This window comes from Strongylocentrotus purpuratus, unplaced genomic scaffold, assembly GCF_000002235.5.
Source record: "Strongylocentrotus purpuratus isolate Spur 01 unplaced genomic scaffold, Spur_5.0 spur5_scaffold_7, whole genome shotgun sequence".
Taxonomy (NCBI): Eukaryota; Metazoa; Echinodermata; class Echinoidea; order Camarodonta; family Strongylocentrotidae; genus Strongylocentrotus; species Strongylocentrotus purpuratus.
Genome location: NW_022145613.1, coordinates 25169101 through 25189245, shown reverse-complemented (window position 1 = coordinate 25189245; position 20145 = coordinate 25169101). Strand labels below are relative to the sequence as shown.

General features: G+C 37.1%; 1 protein-coding gene across 4 annotated transcripts in view; it reads left to right on the top strand.

The window, feature by feature from the left end:
• Positions 1-6727: 6727 nt before the first annotated feature.
• Positions 6728-20145, top strand: part of LOC582863 — a 34794-nt gene continuing 21376 nt past the window's right edge. For 2 of the 4 annotated variants that reach the window (XR_004061992.1, XM_030973755.1), the window contains exons 1-12: positions 6728-7220; positions 8040-8146; positions 8944-9039; positions 11370-11435; positions 13070-13159; positions 13671-13784; positions 15092-15349; positions 16134-16390; positions 17935-18096; positions 18610-18720; positions 19333-19474; positions 19943-20085. Coding sequence is in view for 3 of the 4 variants with exons in the window: in XM_030973755.1 (XP_030829615.1) it covers positions 8086-8146; positions 8944-9039; positions 11370-11435; positions 13070-13159; positions 13671-13784; positions 15092-15349; positions 16134-16390; positions 17935-18096; positions 18610-18720; positions 19333-19474; positions 19943-20085 (1500 nt within the window). In the remaining variant the exon portion in view is untranslated. The remainder of the gene's footprint in view (positions 7221-8039; positions 8147-8943; positions 9040-11369; positions 11436-13069; positions 13160-13670; positions 13785-15091; positions 15350-16133; positions 16391-17934; positions 18097-18609; positions 18721-19332; positions 19475-19942; positions 20086-20145) is intronic. The other 2 variants (XM_030973756.1, XM_030973757.1) reach the window with 2 other exon arrangements.

Below are 20145 nucleotides of genomic sequence, written 5' to 3'. Positions count from 1 at the left end.
AAGTGCATCCGTGTATATTTCTAAGCAAACTTTAGCGAGTGAGGGATCGAGGTGAGCGAGCCAGAACTAGGGAACGAGAAGAATAGGCCCGTTGGGATCGAGCGGTTTGTAAGAATAAAATCATGGATGGCTAGGTCCATGATAAAATCAAAGTTCCGATAATGAATTTCGAGGCTAAGGAATGGGGGTATTTGTTATCTCCCTGAATAGCACAGAAAGATTTAAACAATTGAATTCTTCAACCTCAATATCAATCACGATATAGCTACCGAAAGCTTCGTTCCAAATTTATTTTTTAAGCTGTCCGTTGAAATATTCACAAAGGTGAAAAGGTTAACGCCTGTACCATTACAGTTTGATTTGTTGACATCATTTGTTACATGGATTTATGTTGAAAATATGGTTAATTAACCCATGCAAGTACGAATTCAAATACTTGAATTGTATAGATGTATACAGAAACATGGCTAAGTGAAAACATTTGTAATTCATTGTTACAAATTGATGGGTATCATTTTGAAAGACTAGATAGAGACGAAAAGGGAGGAGGAGTTGGATGTTTTATACAAAAAAATATATCATATATTAGACGACCTGATCTTGAAGACCGTGAGTTAGAAATTATGTGGCTAGAGATAAGACTACACAATCACAAACCAAAGTATCTTGGAGTTGTATATCGTCCACCTAACAGTAGAAGTGCTTTTTTCAATAACCTAGAAATTAATTTAGAAAATATATGTATGTTATCAAATGATATTGTAATATTAGGTGATTTAAATTGTAATATGTTAACTCAGAATAATCTTTCAAAGCAGATACATGATCTGAGTGACAATATGCATTTGTCTCAGCTGATAAGGACCCCGACACGTATAACCGTTAATAGTACAACCCTTATTGATCTAATTCTTGTGTCAAATAATTTGAAATCACTGGAGAGTGGCACACGGTCTATCGGTCTAAGTGATCATTTATTGATATACCTTGTATTGAAAGAAAAACCACCGCCCTCTATATGTTCTGTGAGTACCTACCGTTCATTTAGAAACTTTAATGAAAATTCTTTCAAAAATGATGTTAAAGATATAAACTGGGATAATTTGTACTTAAACAATCACAATGTTGAGAATATGTGGAATATTTTCAAATGTAAATTCAAAGACATTTGTGATCTTCATGCACCGTATGTCACAGTAAGAAAACGTTCTAGGGGGTCACCTTGGATTACCAACGAATATTTATGTATTGCAAGAGATAGGAATTATTTTAAATGCAAATTTGATAAACACAAAACTACAGACTACTGGGAAAAGTTTAAAGAATTCAGAAATAGGGCAAATGTACTGAACAAGAAGTTAAAGAAACAATATTATAAGAATCTTTGCATTGAAAATGGTAATGATATGAAAAAATCCTGGAAAGTACTCAAAGACTTACTCCCAAAGAAAGATGCCAATTCTGACCATAAAATTCTTGTAAATGACCAAATTGTAGTAGACAAAGAAAAAGTAGCAGAATTGTTTAATGAAAGTTTCAATAATATTCAAAGCCAACTAACAGGAGCGAATGATTCTCATCTCAATATAAATGCATTGCAAACATTACCGCAAACAGCACATGAATTCAAATTTACAGAGATCGAGGAATGTTTTGTATTAAAAGAACTACTCAAGCTTGATGTTTCAAAAGCAGTTGGTATTGATGATCTTCCTCCAAAGCTACTTAAAATAGCTGCCCCACATATTGTTAGAGTCTTAACAGTATTGTTCAATTGTTCATTGTCGAAAGGGTACGTTCCTCATGACTTTAAAGTTGCTAAAATAACCCCTATTCATAAAGGTGGAAACAAAATGGAATTAACTAACTACCGACCTATTTCCATTCTCCCCACAATGTCAAAGATATTTGAAAAAGCAGTTCACAATCAGATATACTCTTACTTAAACAAACATTCTTTGTTAAGTGAACGGCAATCAGGTTTTAGACCAGGGCATTCAACTCTAACATGCTTGACTGAAATAGTCGAAGGTATACTTGACAATATGGACAAAGGTCTGGTCACTGGAGCCATTTTTCTTGACCTGAAAAAGGCGTTCGACGTTATACCACACCCATTGATTATTAAGAAAATGTTATTGTATGGTATTGGGGGAGTCGAACTTGAGTGGTTCGAATCCTATCTATCTAATAGGCAACAATGTGTATTCTTGCAAGGGACTAAGAGTAATTTTCTAACTGTGAAATCAGGAATTCCACAAGGATCAATACTGGGGCCATTAATTTTCTGCCTCTATGTGAATGATATTTGTAACCTGCAACTCCATTCTAAGACAAAGATTTCCTTATATGCAGATGACACGGCAGTATTTCATCATGGAAAGGATTATAAAGTTTGTGAATACAATCTCCAAAAGATTTTACCCGTATCTTGAAATGGCTAAAATACAATGGACTGTTTTTAAATGCAAATAAAACCAAAACAATACTATTTGGTTCCAAAAGAAAAATTCAAAATAATAATATTTGTATTCGTTACAGTGACAATGTACTCGACTCAGTCGAAAGTATGAAATATCTAGGTGTAACACTAGACAAAACCTTAACATGGTCGTTACATGTAAAAGAAGTTGTTAAGAAAGTATCGGGTACGATTGCCTGCATTAGACGTATACGCAATTATATTTCCCGTAAGAATCTTATTACATTATACTATTCTCTTATCCTACCGCATTTAAACTACTGTAATTCAGTATGGGGGAATACTTCGAAACAAAATCTAACAAAGTTGCAAAAATTACAAAATAGATATGCACGATTAGTTCTTCGTGCCGAATATTTTACACCCCAAAATGTTTTAATGAGTAAATTGAAATGGCGGTCATTAGAGGAAAGAATCAAATATCAGAAATGCATCTTGATTTTTAAAATCATAAACGACCTATCACCACCATATCTTAATCCATGTATAAGTAAAAGACCGATATTATATTCTACTCGTTATGCTTTAAACAGTCCATTATTCATTCCAAAGTGTAAAACAAATTTTAAAACGAAAACCTTAGCGGTTTCAGGAGCTAAAATATACAATAAATTACCCTATCATATTAAAAATTGTAAGTCGCTGCAAAGTTTTAAAAAGAATGTCAAAACCTTTCAGCAGTGGCGTAATGAGCAAAAACGTTTGGGGGTGCTGACAAAAAAAATCCGCAGCACCCTACTCTAACATGCAGGCCCCGGTGAACGTTTCGCAAAGTGGGGTCTAGGGGCAAAGCACCGGCGGGGGTCAAGGAGTGGAGCCCCCAAAGCTCAAGGGGTATGGGCATCAGTGGCGGATCCAGGAATTTCTTACCGGGGGGGGGGGGGCACAAAATGGCATGGCGTTAAATATTATGTAAAACGATGAAGCGACAGAACGGGGCTTTAGCGGCGAGGGAGCGGAGCGACCAAGCGGGGTGGGTCTGGGAGGGGGTTCTGGCCCCCTCCCAGAGTAAGAAGCATTTGCAATTTCAGAACCAAATTAGACGCATTTTCAGTCACTTCCTGGAGTAATATGACGTAAAATTGCTTTCTCCTACCCCTTCCAAGAGTAGGGATCTTTTGCAATATGAGAACCACATTTGGCGCATTAATGTCCACCTGCACTTCCTGGAAAAAAACGAGGCCTTTTGATTGGTTACAAGTTAGAGAAAAGTGATCTGTCACGTCTTGAGACGTTGTATATGCTTTGATGCCGCACAATGCACAAAGTCGGTGGTCCGGTACTTCATCAGTGAAGTACTTGCATACATGTTCTCGAGTGTATAAACTGTGTCGTTATCAGGGGCGTCGCTAGATCTTTGTCAGCGGGGGAGTGGGGAGGGTGTAGAGGCCACCGATAACCGACAAAACGAGCACCCAATTACCGACAAATATATTAATGCTAATGTCCAAATGTCTACAAATTTAACCCTATACACCCGGGGCCAGGAACTAAGTTAATTTTCGGTCTCCATCCTCTCACGCGAAGCGCGGAAACTTTGACACTTCATTAAATTATTAGAGAAAGAAGACGACCTGTTGTACCGTTCTCGACTCTGAATTCTTGTTTGGATCCAGTTCCCCCACCCCCCTCCCAGCCGAAGCGCGGAAGCTTTGACGTTTTAATAAATCATTACTCTCAATCCTTGTCTGAATTCGTTTTCGCCCATCCCGCGCAAAGCGCGGAAGCTTTCACGTTTCATTAAATTATTAGAGAAAGAAGACGATTCGTTGTATCGTGTTTTTGTCTGAATTCAGTTCCCCCCCCCCCCCCCCCTCCCGCGCGCAGCGCGGAAGCTTTGGCACTTCATTAAATTATTAGAGAAAGAAGACGATTCATTGTACCGGTTTCCACTATTAATCCTTGTCTGAATTGATTTTCGCCCATCTCGCGTAAAGCGCGAAAACTCTGACGTTTCATTAAACTATTACTCTTAATCCTTGTCTGCATTCATATTCTCCCATTCCGCGCGAAGCGCGGTAGCTTTCACGTTGCATTAAATTATCAGAGAAAGAAGACAATTCGTTGTATCGTGTTCTTGTCTGAATTCAGTTTCCCACCCCCCTCACGCGTAAAGTGAGGAAGCTTTGGCACTTCATTAAATTATTAAAGAAGGAAGACGATTCGTTGTACCCATCTCGACTCTTAATCCTAGTCTGAATTCAGTTGCTCCCTCCTCCCCCACCCCCCCCCCCCCTCCCCCCGAAGCACGGAAGCTTTGCCGTTTCATTAAATTATTAAAGAAGACGATTCGTTGTACCAACTCTTAATCTTGTCTGAATTCAATTTCCCCACTGGGCCCTATTAACGGTACATAATGCAGTGTTACATGATATGTCAGTATGGAACGCCCGGCAGTGCTTGTCACAGTTGCTTCTGTAAAGGATTTTTTTCTTCTTCTAGTGTTACTGTTAGTGGCCACGGCCCCTTAGTGACTGTAAAAAACATATGCTTTTCCTGGCCATTTGTGAATGTGTCAGTTTGCAACAGAAATGGAGAAACGGGCATTTTGTTGAAAATCATGTGATATCACCAACATTTATACATGACTTGTAGATCTATATGGAATTGAAAATAAGTCATGGTTCAATTTTATTTGGGGGGGCTGGCGCCCCCCCTAGCTCCCCCACCAGTACGCCAGTGCCTTTCAGTTTCCCTTGTAAACTTTCAGGACGGACGCATACGCCTACTCATTCTTCCCAAGGACAGTTAGGGACTGGAACAGTCTTTCTCCCTCAATTGTAGCCCAACCTTCCTTAAATACTATGAAATCTGCGCTTAAAACCAACTTAAAACCAGCACCTTAAGTTGGTGACCGCACACAACGACACACCTCCAGTTTAAACACCTTTACGGCGTCTTTTGGAGGAATCCTACCAAGTACCAAGTACCAAGTACCAAGTAAACATATTTTCACGTTAATTTGACCTTTATTTATTACATTTCATTCATCTAGTTTTTTCAATTTGATAGTTGTATTTTTTTTTCCTTATAATTTATTGTTAATGCGTGTTTTTCGTTACCCATGTTTAATTATTGTATATACCATGTATATTTTACCTTTGTATGTATGTTTTGAATTCATGTTATTATTGTACATGTTTTTTATGTGAATACAGGGCTCTCTGGGAGAGCAGGCTCAGAAATGAACTTGAATGAGACCACCCTGTTAAAATAAAACTATAATAAATAAATAATAAAAAATAAATGTACGTATTTGACCATGCGTGATAGATAAAAAGAAATAGGAGGGGGAAAGATTCAGCGATTCACATAGAGAATTCAGGAATGGCAATGAAAAAATAATTATGTCGACCTTCCCCTCAGGATAAAAAATCATACCACGCCATCATTTACAGTATAGGCCTACCTCTATCAATAATGATGAGTATCCAGAAAACTCCCCCCCCCCCCCCCCCCACCCGACTACCATCCCGGATCACTACCCTTTGATAATTTTGGATAAAAACATGTATACCCATCGAATAACTATGCCTAGAAAAATTACCCCGGGACGCGTTATTTTTTTCGGCGGCACAGATTGGGGTTAGGTGCGTGTTGAGCCTATGGAGAAGTTTAGGGTTAGGGTTAGGGTTAAATCAAGCCCCAACTCTGTGCCGCAGAAGAAAATAACGCCCCCTGGACATTGTCAGGGGGTTCCATCTCAGACTCGGCGAGGAGAGAGAGATAGAGCAAGAGAGAAAGAGATAGGGAGAGAGAGAGAGAGAGAGAGCTGAGAGAGTGAAACTGCAGAAAGATTATTAGTTTTCTTGTGGTGTCCTTTACTGTCAGCCTGTATAGCCAAGCCATAAAGCCTCTTCAATATATATTCCACTGTGACTGACAGAATCAATGCTGGGTAGGGGTTTGAAAAACAAATGTTAAAAATGTGAAAATAATAATCCGTAAACAACTCATAAACAAATAAATATACGACCCCAACCTGCCATTTATGCCCCTACTTTTTTTGTTTTCGTTAAGCCTTGGCAGATATCAGTCCAGTGTAGGGGGTTTGAAGACAAAAATGAAAATGTGAAAATATACAATCCGTGATCAACTCATAAAAATATATATAGGTCTATAGTCTAGACCTACGACCCCAATCCTGCCAGTTATGCCCCTACCTTGTTTTCGTTTAGCCTAGGCATAGATAGGCCTACGGCTTCCGCCATTTTAACCAGATATATTTTTTTTTGGGGGGGGTATAGAATATTTTGGAAATATATTGATTTCTGGATCTTTATCTTCATTTGGATCTCTTTTTAACATTAAAAAAGGAATGAGGAAAAACACACAATTCCCATACCATATAGTCTCATTTCATATCACAGTTTTAACTTTTTTTTGCACCAGCAACGAGTCATAAAACTATTTTTTATTGACTGAATGGTTGAAAAACTATTTAAAGTAATAATGTTTTGTATCAATTTCGAAATTCAAGATTTTTGTATGGTCAAACACTATATTCCATAATATTTCATAGCTGAATTAATTTACTAATGTATAAATGGGTCTGAACGGACAAACTAATCTCTGTAAACACAATCAATTAGTTTACATAATGACGTCAACGTTACTGGGCAATGGTATACAACATGGCCGCCGAGGAGTTACGAATCGTGTGAAAAGGATCCGGTATCACTTGTTCTACACGGCTGTTGTCTTCCTGAAATCTCCTTGAAGACCTCTGTTCGGAGAGGTGAGTACTTTTGATTCATGTTTAACATTGGGGATGGATTTATTTTTAAATGAAATGGGTTTCCAAAGCAATGCCAGTGTCGATCGCGTGCGTGTCGATCAGTTCCGTCACCGCTCAGCTCAGGATTTATGCAGCTCACGGAATCGGAATCACCTTCGCTTTGTACCCGGAAAGAACCTTCCTGTTTTCGGGGTTGTTGTGGATTGTATGAAGGAGTTGTGGTCGTTGTCTATGCGCCTACATACATGATACAATACAATAATAGAACATGTACAGTATCTATAAAAACACTATAAAAACAATGTAGGATGTTTTAAAAAGAATAAATCAGCAAATGTAGATCATAGATCTAGCCTGGCATAGACTTCTACTACTACTAGGCCTAGGCCTACTACGATCTAGACCTACATGTAAGTAGATCTAATGTTAATGTTATCAATCAAGATATTATTGATCAGTTGGAATGTTCACCCTTTTTTTAAGTTTTGTTTATAAATTGAAACTCGTATTCGTAAGTAATAAAGTAGGCCTAGATTCTTTGATGTTTCATCATGTTCATCTGGAATTATTTTTGTCTTGCTGTGTGGAATATTTTGTAACCATTTTATTATATTTGCAGACCTAGCTTTCATTGCAATAAATCATGTATGATGATGATGAAATTTACTCTAGATCTAGGCCTAACTCTTTTCTTCCAAAACAAACACAGAACATAAGATTTAATTACTTGCCCATTGTGCATTGTTTAGAACTCTGTCTGAAATCATACTGTCAACTATTACTAACCTATGGTCGTATGTCTCTGATGTTTTCAACCAGGATAACTTTGAAGTTTGAACAGTTTAGAGCCTAAGAGTAAAACAAAATGCCGCCAAAGAAGGGAAAGAAGAAGAAGGCCGCTCCCCCTGCAGAACCAGTTTCAGAAGGTATTTTTTGTGCAGTTTTTCGACCGAATTCTGGGCAGAAAAATGCTCTGTCTTCTTTCGGAAGTATTTTGCTTATCATTATTCTATATTTTAAGTGACTATAAAATCCTGTTAGGGGAATAAATTTCTTTTCTTTTGATGGGTAGATTGCCAAATAAAAGAGGTAAGAATTCAAAATATTAGTGATTTCCCCTTAAGTGACCGAATTCTGGGCACTCTACCCTAGATACATGTACAGTTTATAATTATTTATTTTTTTAATTCCATTTATGTTTTAGACATAGATATAAAGTTTGTCAACATCTTTTCACATTTTAATATGCCATACATGTACATATACCAATCAAATACAGTACAAGATCTAAATCGATTGGTGTTGACTAGACAAAATGACAAGTAAGTGAAGAAAACTACTGTATCATGCTAATGAAGTACGTCTTCATCAATCGTCAGGTTTCCACGAGAAGGTAGTTACTGTCATTGGCAATGCAATACACAGCTCTTACAGCCTTCTTTGAGCAGCTGGGCAGCGTCTCACGAAACCGTCATAAGTACAAGTCCAACGACATCCCATTGAATTTGTGTATTAAGTTTAACACACATTTCAATGGGATGTCGGCGAACTTGTATTTATGACGGTTTCGTGAGACCCTGCCCTGATGACTAAAGGCATGTATGCCTAAAAGTTAGGGAATTTATGAAACAGTAATAATTTAGGAATGAATTTTGAAATGACAACAAATATAGTCAAATATATATATACCAATAAATGTTTGTGATCATGTCTTTGTGAATAGATGATGAGCAGGATGAAGTTAGAACTGTGAGAAAAAAGGAAAAAGGGAAGGGAAAGAAGGCGAGAGCACGGCCAGTGCTTAAGACACTAGGCAGAGGTACAATGTGTGTTCCAGTGGATTAGTTTGCTTGGACACTAACTGTCACTGCACTGCTTTTAGTTCACATTTGTTTTGTTTGGAATTGATTTGCAGTTGCACCCAGCCATCTAACCCTTCATGTATGCCCAGATGAATATCTCTGTGATGTTATTCAAATTGCATGGCATTATTAAAGCACAAAACATTTTACAGAAGATACACTGTTTGAAATTTTTGTCAAACAAAGTTACCAACCAAGATTATTTAATGAAAATATTTTTTGTTGTTGTTTGCTTTTTTGAAATAACATATTCATGGCTTTGACACTTGTACTGGTGAATTGGATTATTAAAAGAAAACGACACCTACTGTACATGCTGACCCCCTGACCCCCACCCACTCCTTCCCTTCTTGCCTACATGTAGATCATACAAAGCACTTATTAGAATCACTAAGCGCTTCCAAACTTGGAGATTATTACCCAGGCTTTAGCTGTACATGCATGTAAGATGTAAGGTTCCTTTACACTTATGTATTAAACGTGTCATTTGTTCCTCCCTCTGTGTGATTGCCAACAACTCTATCTGTACATGTCTATAGCTGGATGATGCATGTTGTTAAGACAGGCTTTGTAAACAAAACAAAATTAAGTACACTGAGACTCGTACATGTACATGTGTACATTGTAAGAATTTTTTCATTCCACTATTCATCAAAAGAATAATGCCAGCACTTTTTTGTTATGCAATGGAAGATAAAATTACTGTGAGCAGTTACATACATATATTTGTAGCAGTGGTATCCCTGTTTTTAGATAATTCTGCACATGCAATGTTTTATTTTAATTTATTTAGTGCTTTAAATGTAATGTATAATAGATAGATACATAGATAGATAATTTTATTGATCCATATTTAAAACATAGAAAAATTGGCCTCCACTGGCAGCAGATAAACAAAATACAAAGTAGTTACAAAGAAAGAGAAAATCATATTTTATTTGCTTAGTTTTAATTATTTCAAAATTATGGATGGTCCAGCAATGTTTGAAAACACTTATCGGTTTGCTGCTACATGTAGTTTGTAAACGTAAGTCTGCATTTATTGAAAGAAAGCACAGATGTCATCTTTCATTTCTCTCCCCTACTTGAATTCATTACCTCAAAATGTATCACCATGTCAATATTAACCTTTGCAATGCAATCATTGAGGACAGGTAAGTTGCAATGCTTAAAAAAAATCCATCAAATTAAAATAATAAGCTTTGCCTCGATTCCCAAACCCTGTCTCAGAATTGCATGTCAAGAAAATAATGAGTGATGTCTGATTGTGTTTGTTTTTCTATATGTATGAATATGTGTGGGCAATTTAAGAGGACAGGGACATGAAATGTATTTGATGTGATGAATGTACATTGTTAATGCACTGTTATCCAGGAACTTTCCTGAATTTTACAAATATAATAATTTTGATTTTCCTTTGTTTGGCTCTTGTAATAACAGTAATGCTTACTAACAAGCATTTATGATTTCTTAGCAGTCAGGTAAAATAACCACCACTAAAATAATGCGGTTCCCTGCAGGGTGTCCAATTACTATATGACTGTTATTCATTAAAAATTCTTGATGTGATCATTGACTACTGGTGGTAATACTGAAAGAATCATTATCTTTAAAATAAAAGTTATAGGATATTTGACTTGGAATCATCCTAAAGACCATAACGTCGGTGGGTTGACAAAACCTTGTATCTCCAAAATCATGAATTTTCAGGAGAGCGAAAAAACTTTTCTGTCTCAACGGATTTAGTACTGTGACACCATCCTTTGTGTGGAATTTGTGAAAAAACCGAGACAGGAGGCGTTCCATGGATTTATCAAGTGGTGTTGTAGGCCATTAGGTACAAAATTATGCAAAAAAATCAAAATCTCACAAAATTGAGATACAAGGTTTTATCACCCCACCGACGATAAGGTTTAATAGCTGTAGCAATCAATAGACCATTTTTGTAATGTAATCAACTTTAATAAATGCACACGTCTTTGTGAAGTGCCTTAATACAAATTATTTCATTCCCCTGTTACGTATAATTGTGTGTCAGTAGTCGGAATGTGAACTGCATACATTAATTAGTTATTGCCAGGTAGGACAAACATTATAGCTTGTGTAATATCTGTATTTTGCATTCAGACTATTGTTAACAGGCGAGGGGAATATTGAGGTACTTCACAAAAACATGCATTAAATTGTGTTACATTACTAAGATGTCCTATTATAACTCTTAACGTATTCCTTGTACATTATAAGTGAAGATTGTCATTACTCAAAGTCACTCTTCTTTTTTAATCAGGAGCGGGAGAAGAGGCTCCAGAAGTACAAGCTGATGAGCTCTTTGAAGAGCCGCAAGAGGACGCTGGTAAGTGTTAAATTTCAAGGATTGTCTGCATTGTACATTGTATATCGCAGTTTAAATTTTACTTTTCATTTCTTAGGAGCTCTCTCTCTAGATTGTTTACGTATGTGTATGGAAAAATGATAATGCCCAGTTGAAAATCTGTATACCAATTTTCTTAAATTTGGAGTGTTCTTTTGAGCTTTTCAGAGATTTTTGGAACATTTTGAAAACTATAAAGCACTTCCCAGTCCTGTGTATTTTGCTTACAGATATGCCCCAAAGCAAGATATTGCATCGAGTCCTTAAAGGTATTACAAAGTTTTGGTATGGGGTCATGAATTTGGTTCAAATGAACATATTGGAAGCTTATGCGTTCCTACAATATACATTGGTCGTTGTCCCGGTTGAAATCGAGTCTAAAGTTATGAAATTATAAAAAATAAACTCTTTATGTTGTATAGTTCCCTCTCAAGGCCAAGATATTAATTTAGCTATTAAACAATGTTTCTTGACTAAAATCAACCGATTAGCTATTCCCAATTGGAAATTATATATCACAACTACATGTTCTGAGATTTTCATGGTCGCAGCTACCATTGTACGGCCGTAGGCGCTATTTGAAATTCATCAAGATTTACCGGGAGCACCGGTAAATTTTTATATTCAATTTTTCTCGAAAATAGAAGTGTTTTAGGGGGTAATTTTTTTGGTGCTTATAATACATCCACAGGGGCATCCAAATATAACAAAATTGTAAAGATTCACTATCCACCCAATTTTCAAAATTTCCCAAAACTTTGTATTACCTTTAAGTGTATGTTCCCCTGTCCTGTAGTTCCCAACCCCCACATGTATGAATCTGACTGGTTGTTAAGGACCCTGTCAAAATTATATATCAGCAGAAAGCTTTAAGCCATAGATTACTATACTGTCAATCATATGCTATTTTAGTGTCTGTCAGAGGAGTAAAAGTGCTCTGAAAACTTGAATTCTAAAGCTTTGAGAATAAGAAGTTGTCGACCTATAAACTACATGTAGCTATTGACTTGATCTATGTGCAACAAATTCAATCCTAGTTGAACTGTTATTTGGAGGGGTGCGGAAAATGAGGTTTTAATTTTGGCTTATGTGCAATATTGAGAGGGAAAATAATTTGTATTCCTTTATATTTGTATTATACGTTCATTCAGCTTTTTATTGATATAAAACTGTACTTCCATCAGATACAGTTATACATGTACATGTACATGTAGGTTGAAGTTGATGAGATATAATTGAGGGACATGGGGAAAATCTCATAGTATCCATTTTAACATGTTCATTTAGTCAGTTCTTTCACATATCTGATAATGTTAAATGTTTCTGTGAAGGCTCTAGATTGTGTTACATACATGTATACAGCAAAATGTTTACCCAAATTGATAACTACATGTATTTGAAAATAAAAAGTGATATCCGTTTTTCTCACAAAAAATATATATATTTTGTGACTCTTTTGTCTTTCACTTGAATAGCTTTATTAAAAACAAATTTTGAATATAGTTTGTAAACTGAATATAGAGTGATTCCAAAATTTAGGAAAATTCTTTTTAGCTCACCTTCTTTTACATGCATGTACATTGTACTCCTATCATTATTACTGTGTGATATTCCAGTACTAGAAGAGGAAAAGATGGATGACGTAGTAAGGGTCAAATCCCCAGAGATGGAAGCAGAAAAGGCCACAAAAGAAGCAGAAGAAACTGGTAAGCATGGACACATTTATGCCCTCTTTTATTCATACCGCTAAGAAATTGCCAAGTTTTAATTTTAAGTTTGAGATACATGTAGTTGACCTTTAAATAAAAGGCAATTATTTTCCCAAAGGGTAGAGTATGAAAGTAGAGAGACGTTGGAACTTTGTCACGACTCATTTCATCACCTTTTTAAAGAAATTCCCTCACCGTGTTTTCTTTTACGCCTTCCGCCCATTGAAGGTGCCAGAGGCATATTTGAGATGCGGTCTCATTCATATTATTTTGTTTTTCTGTGTTTTTTTACATAATCTGGATCTATTTCATTCTTGACAACATACTCTTGATATTAAAGTCATGTACATTTTTATACATACCGGTACGTCAAATGTGGCAAAGTATATGTGCACTGTCTAGCTCTCTTGAATCTTATCATATCTCCCCTTCTATGGTTATTTCCTTTCCAACTTAAATTACAAAATGTTAACTAAATCAAACATTTTTATGCTTCTTATATTCACAGAAGCTCCAGACCTTGAGAGCAAGCAGCGTCAACACTACTCCTCTGCTTCTGCTCATGGGGATGGTCCTGGAGCTGATGAACCTCAAGATCAAAATGATCCTAGTCCTGACGGTGGTAAGTATTTAATCTCGCGGGGATTTGGGGAAATATGAAATACTCCAATTGATCAGGACATCGATCAGTACTAGTACTGTCGGTGAATTGTCGTTTCGTCTACAACCAGTTCCTCTACTATCCACATGGTCTAATAACCATTTTGTCTACTTATCATTTGGTCTAATGACCAGTTAGGGAAGTAGTCATTTGGTCCAATCTCCAATTAGTCTACTCCCCGTTTGGTCTATTGTTCATAGTCTAATAACCAGTTTGTTTAATGCCCATTTCTGCTATCATCCTTAAGGTCTAGTAATCATTTGATGCAATATTATTCATGATTAAATGATTATTAGACCAATTGGATAGACAAAATGAGCATTGGACAAACTGGGAATTATACTAAATGAGCAATAGACCAAATGCATAGTAGACTTATTGAATATTATACCAAATAGAAACTAAACCAAATGACTATTAGCCTAAATGGTCATTAGACCAAAAAAAAAGTAGACAAAATGATTATTAGACCATGTGGATAGTAGACAGGCTGGTTTTTAGACCATATATACGAATAGACCAATTGGGTATCAGACAAACTGGTTGTAGACCAAACTGCTTCTGTCCTGCTGTGGCTCCTTGGGATAGGGGGAGCCTGAAGACATCAGGAGACTAGGTTTAATAATCCACATGTACTTTTTAGGCTCAATTTCTGGAGTAAAATAAGTCTGCCTTTATGTGTTTTAGGATCAATCATTGAGGGGCGTAAGAGATACTGTTAATATGTCAAATTGATTTGGCTTTTCACTGCGAAATGGGCAGCCATGCAAGTTATGAGAAATACTGATACAGAGTTTTTTTTTTTTAAATGCAGTTTAATTTCTTCCAAATGGGAATGTATTTTTATACAGAATATACAACCAATATTGTATTAGTTTGAATGTCACTGCTGTCATTTCCAAGAGCTTTCCATGAACATGATTATCTTCATTAATACTCTTTTAGCCAGATCATAGTATCTACACAATCTCCATTCCTATAGGACTGCATTATCATGCAATTCGTCGCTGTTTTCACGAAGTGACGGTAGTGAAAAAAAATTGCATTCACTTTGCGTTACGATTTTCCTCACTACCGTCACTTCGTGAAAATAGGGACGAATTATACACACGGTGTACACATTTGCATACAGGCCTTTGGTATACACAGCATCCACACAGAACAGCTAGGTTCTGTTCTCTCCCCAGTCTCCTGGGTAAAGAGTGGCAAATGTGAATTAATGACCATTTCTGTGCTCATGACAAGCTTTATATCTCTACCACTTCAAGGAGAAGATACTCATCATGCTCCTAGTCAAGATATACCAGTGGCAGACACGCATCCCATGATGGAAGGCATCACCGATGATGGAGAGGGGGACGGAGAGGAGGTGAAGAAGTCGGATGATGATGATGCGGCTGAGATGATGGTCGTGAAGCTGGATACGGAGGAGAAGACGCTCGGCCGTGTGAACCTAGAGGAGTATGACGATGCTGACCCCAAGGACTTTGGAATAGAGGTGGAATCAGATGATGAGTACAAATATCGTAAGTGTCCTTTCCCCTCCTTCAGCTAAATTTGGTTACACATTTTACTCTATTTTACTTTATTTGAGATATTGGACTTTGATATTGGAAAGAATGGAATGGTAATTAAGGTATGTGAAAACCGAGTTCAGGTAAATGATGGATTCAAATAAATGAATATTAGATTTCATCAGCTGAGACCCATAAAGGCATGAGCTCTATTAGACATACCCCCTTTGGCCCTCTGCAGGAGATGGGAAGCAAGATCTTGTGACATGAAGATGAGAATTGGTCTTCTTATCTTGTTGCACACAGGTGGATTACATTGATAATTGAAATGATAAACCCTAAGTGAAAAGGCTGTCTCACACATTTTTGAAAGATTCACACAGACTGACTATGAAACACCATCTGCAAATGATATGTTGTGTAGTGAGATAAACTTACACCGTTAAACTTGTGTATAAAGACCATTCAAAGGAGATCTGTATACCTCAATCTTTGCATAGAGTTGGTCTTTGCATATTTACAGGAAACAGTGCATGTGAAACATTGCTCAAGGGGAAATAGTGTGTTTATTTACAGACAGGTATTCTCGCAACACAGCTGGGTGCTATAATCAGGGATGCTAGTTTTCAGGCAAAAGCCTGAATTCAGGACCTGGTGATTTATTTTCAGGCCATAGTTTAGGGTTTTTTTTGTACAAAATAAAAAATTCTAGGTAATTTTCAGGCCCTCTGATCAATTCTAACTGGCATCCCTGTATAATTAGGTTCACTGTACTATTTACATTATTCTTTGATAGTCCCACCAAGCAACGACGACCTGCCCAACCTGGAGAACCTGATAGGCACCCTGGAGGAGGGAGACAGTGAGCTCCACACGGAGCGGGAGCCACCGACCCTCTTCAACCGACCGGAGCACGAGCCCAGCTACCGCCAAATCTCCCACCTACGCCAGGAGCTGGAGGAGGAGAAGATCGACCCTTACATCGATCGCTTCGAGGACAACGTTAGGGATGATGTCCTCATGATAGGGAACATCTCCCTGGAGGAAGTCCAGGTATGTCAAGATTTGCTGGATTGCTCTTATCAAAAATTAATAACAGAGAAACAGAATCATTACGAAAAGCTCTCGTTAAAACTATACCCCACCACTATAACACAGGAACCAATGTAAATCAGGTGGGGTATCAGGACCCCACTTTCGTTTCTCTCGTTAAAACTTGGACAGAGCCACTATACCCCACCACTAACACAGGAACCAATGTAATTCAGGTGGGGTATCACGACCCCCGTTTCATTTCTCTTGTTAAAACTTGGACAGAGCCTTGCAGCTCTGTGAGAGATTATGATATTGGATTGCAGCTGTACTCTTCATCATCTTACGTAATAGTGTAAACAAACTCTTACTGCATGGGGCTCTGCCTGAAAGGTAATGATAAGTAGGAAATAAATATTTTACTTGTTTTAAGAGATGTTCATGTCCAAAAGTCATTCATAATTTAGATGAAGACCTCAATGAAAGTTCGAACGAAGTTCTCGGAAGGGGGGATACATTGTATAGCGCTAGTGTTTACTTTAGGCTTAGCTCTAGAAGTTGTGATAGTCAAATGGGGGTTTCAATTTTAAACGAGTTTTCGTCATGGCATTAATAACAGAGTAAGAGTAACAGAGCCCTGTTGTAAACCAGCCTATTTTAATGTTTTTAACAATGTTTTGTAATGATTTTTAGCTGAACATGTTACTCTGTATAAAGATGCGAAATAAATAAATAAATAAATAAATAAATAAAAATATCTTTCTTCAGATTTTGAAATGTGGAATATTCGCTCATAATACAAAAAAAAAATTATGTTCACGCTAGACAGTGGAAAAACACTTACTGCTCTACCTTGTGGCATATGACATCAATTACCCAACTTCTCATGCTCTAGGTCTTTTTGTTGTCAAAACAGCCTTCATATTTGACAGCACCTTTTGTACCTTGTGGGAAGTTTAGTAATAAGAAAACCTGGATTTTATGGAAATTATCAGGGTTGCTAGATATAGCCAGGTGCTTTTTACCATATTATTGTTTTCATAATTTGGTTATGATAATATAATATTAATATGAATAGATAGATATATAAACATATATGTAGGAATAGACAAGATGACATCCTAAGGACAGGCATCTAATATAGATCCAAAAGTTTGTTATTTTAGGAAGACAAGTTTCTTGTAAGGGATGATCACTCTGCCTTTCAACAGAAAGAGGCACAGCTTACTAGGACCAGGCAGGAGGTTATCCTACTCAAAGAAAAGCAATCATTGAACAAATCGTCCTTTAGAGCCAGAAGGGCATGAACTCATATATTTTAACTCTTATCATGCCACAGGGCTAATCCCCATTGTGCCAAGTTTATTTTGAGATAATCTGATTAACGTGAATAGCGCGTGCGAAACACAAAGCACAGTGCAATGGGCATGAACAAAAACTGTTATTACGAATGCGTGCAAGCATGCGCAAGGCAGCGAAGCAATGGCTTGCTCACATTAACTCAGTTTTAAAGCCCTCCGAACAGAAGCATATCAATAGTGTCATTTACAATTTTTCTCCTATAGGAAGAGGAACGGCGTTTGAGAGATGAGCACATTGCCTATCAGCAGCAGGAGGCGCAGCTTGCTAGGAACAGACAGGAGAATATTCTGCTCAAGGAAGAGCGCTCCAAGAAGCATGTCACTGATGTCATGAAGAAGAAACGCAAGGAGCTCTCCCTGAGAGAGGTATGTGCGAGTACAAACAAAAAACACTTTTGTTATGCACCTGGTAGAAAGGTGTTCCTCATTTCTCTACTCACTACTGCTTGACACTGGAGAAATAGATTCTGCAAAAAAAACAAGCTTATGTGAGTCTCAACTTGTTTATTAAAATCCCTCACATCAAAAGATAAGTGCCTGTTACGTTTTTTCCACCTTTATATATTTATATATTTATTGATTTATTGTGCTCAATAAATTTGACAATTACGAGGCAACGGACAAAAAACATGTAACATCCAAGATCACTGCAACTTATAGCAACATAGTTATATCTTTGAACTTCAGTTAACAAGAGAGAGCTTTTTAAAATAGCATTGCAGCCTACAGTCATGACACCACATTGATGGATCAAGAAAAACAATATGAGAAACACAAAGAAAACTATTGAGTTCTTCATACAGGTAGAAATAATGTCAATCGAGGCATACATGTATGAATGGAAGATAACGTTTTTTCTTTGGTTCTTCTCCTCGTCAGGAGCTTAGCCTCCAGAGGGAGCGTCTGCTCCAAGATCAGCTCCATAAGAGCTTCAAGAAGGCGGAGAATCTCCTCAAACGATCTCTGGAAATACGCAAGGGAGAAGTCAAGGTGAGTAAGGGCTAAACATGAAAATCAACGCCTTAGTCACATCAATTGATCCAAACGGACCAATTCTTTTCCATTTAGGGTAATGTCATTTTTGTACAGACTATTTTTTGTCTGGTTTGGGTCTCAGTTATGTTATTGAAGTATTATTATAATTAAAGGGGATCGATGGTTAGAGTGTCGATGATAGTGAGATGGTGTTGATGATGATGATGATGATGATGGTCGCATATGTGGATGTGGTAATTGGTTTTAAAATGGTTTTGTGTTGAAATTATTGGTTTTATTGTTTGTATTGATGATGTTGCTGTTGTTTGGACACTGCTGGGGTCCATTTGTAGAGGAGTTACAACAACCCATTTACCTGGAGGGTCATTTTGTTTCCACTATTACTCAACTTCTATTTTAAGTGTGATAAACATCAAAATATATTATTTTAAAAAAATAGAGCACCATTTTGCTTCAAAAGCAAATGAGCATTCATGTTATAACTCTTTTATACATGTAAATGGACTCATGGTGGTGATGACTGTTTAGTTTATGTTGTAATTGTTTAATTCTAAAAGCAGATTTTTTTTTTTTTTTTTAATGTGAATACTCCCTCCTTGTTTCCAGACTATGTATGGTGACCTGATGATGGCTGATGGTCAATACGGCGGGTCAAAGGGTCGTCGTTGGAAAGTGGACTGGAATCGAGCTCCACAGCCAATACAGATCAAGCTCAAGTGTCTCAGAGGAGTCAAGGATAAGCTACCTGGTAAGAAATTACTAAGCTTATCAAACTAGAATATTATTTTTTATGGGATAAATAGTTTTTTGTTCTTCCCACAAACGAATGAAATCACTCAGAAGGGAAAATTACAGAATAGTTATTATTTTTTATTTTTTTATTTAGATTTCAACTTTGTATAGACTCTTTTATACCTTTTATTATCAAACTTCTCCAATGTAATTTCCTCATTTGTTTTATGTTTATTAAAAGCCATTTGATGCCTGTGTGGATGTCCCCTTTAAAGTATTGACAATGTTAGTAATACTTTAGTGATGTTTTTATACTCTCATAGGTCATTCCACCCCAATTTCTAGGACTACAATGGTAATGAAATGCACATAGTTGATATATTACTGTTCTCTCCCCACCTATGATCACTGCTTTGATTATTTATGATTAATATTTTCATTAGGTTTTAGTTAAACTTAATTTCCTTCTTATTCTTGTACTCAGCTGGACGATTCATCTTGATGACGTCCCTGTATGACCGTCTGGGTGGACACGTCTTGCGCTGGTCAAACCTACGCGGTCAGGAGTGGGCTGGGTCTACACTGCCCCTCAATCACGATGGACATTTCTACAATGTAGAGATTCCGGTGAGGAGATATAAGAGGGAGAGAGCAAGAGAGAGAGAGAGAGAGAGCGCGAGGGGTGGA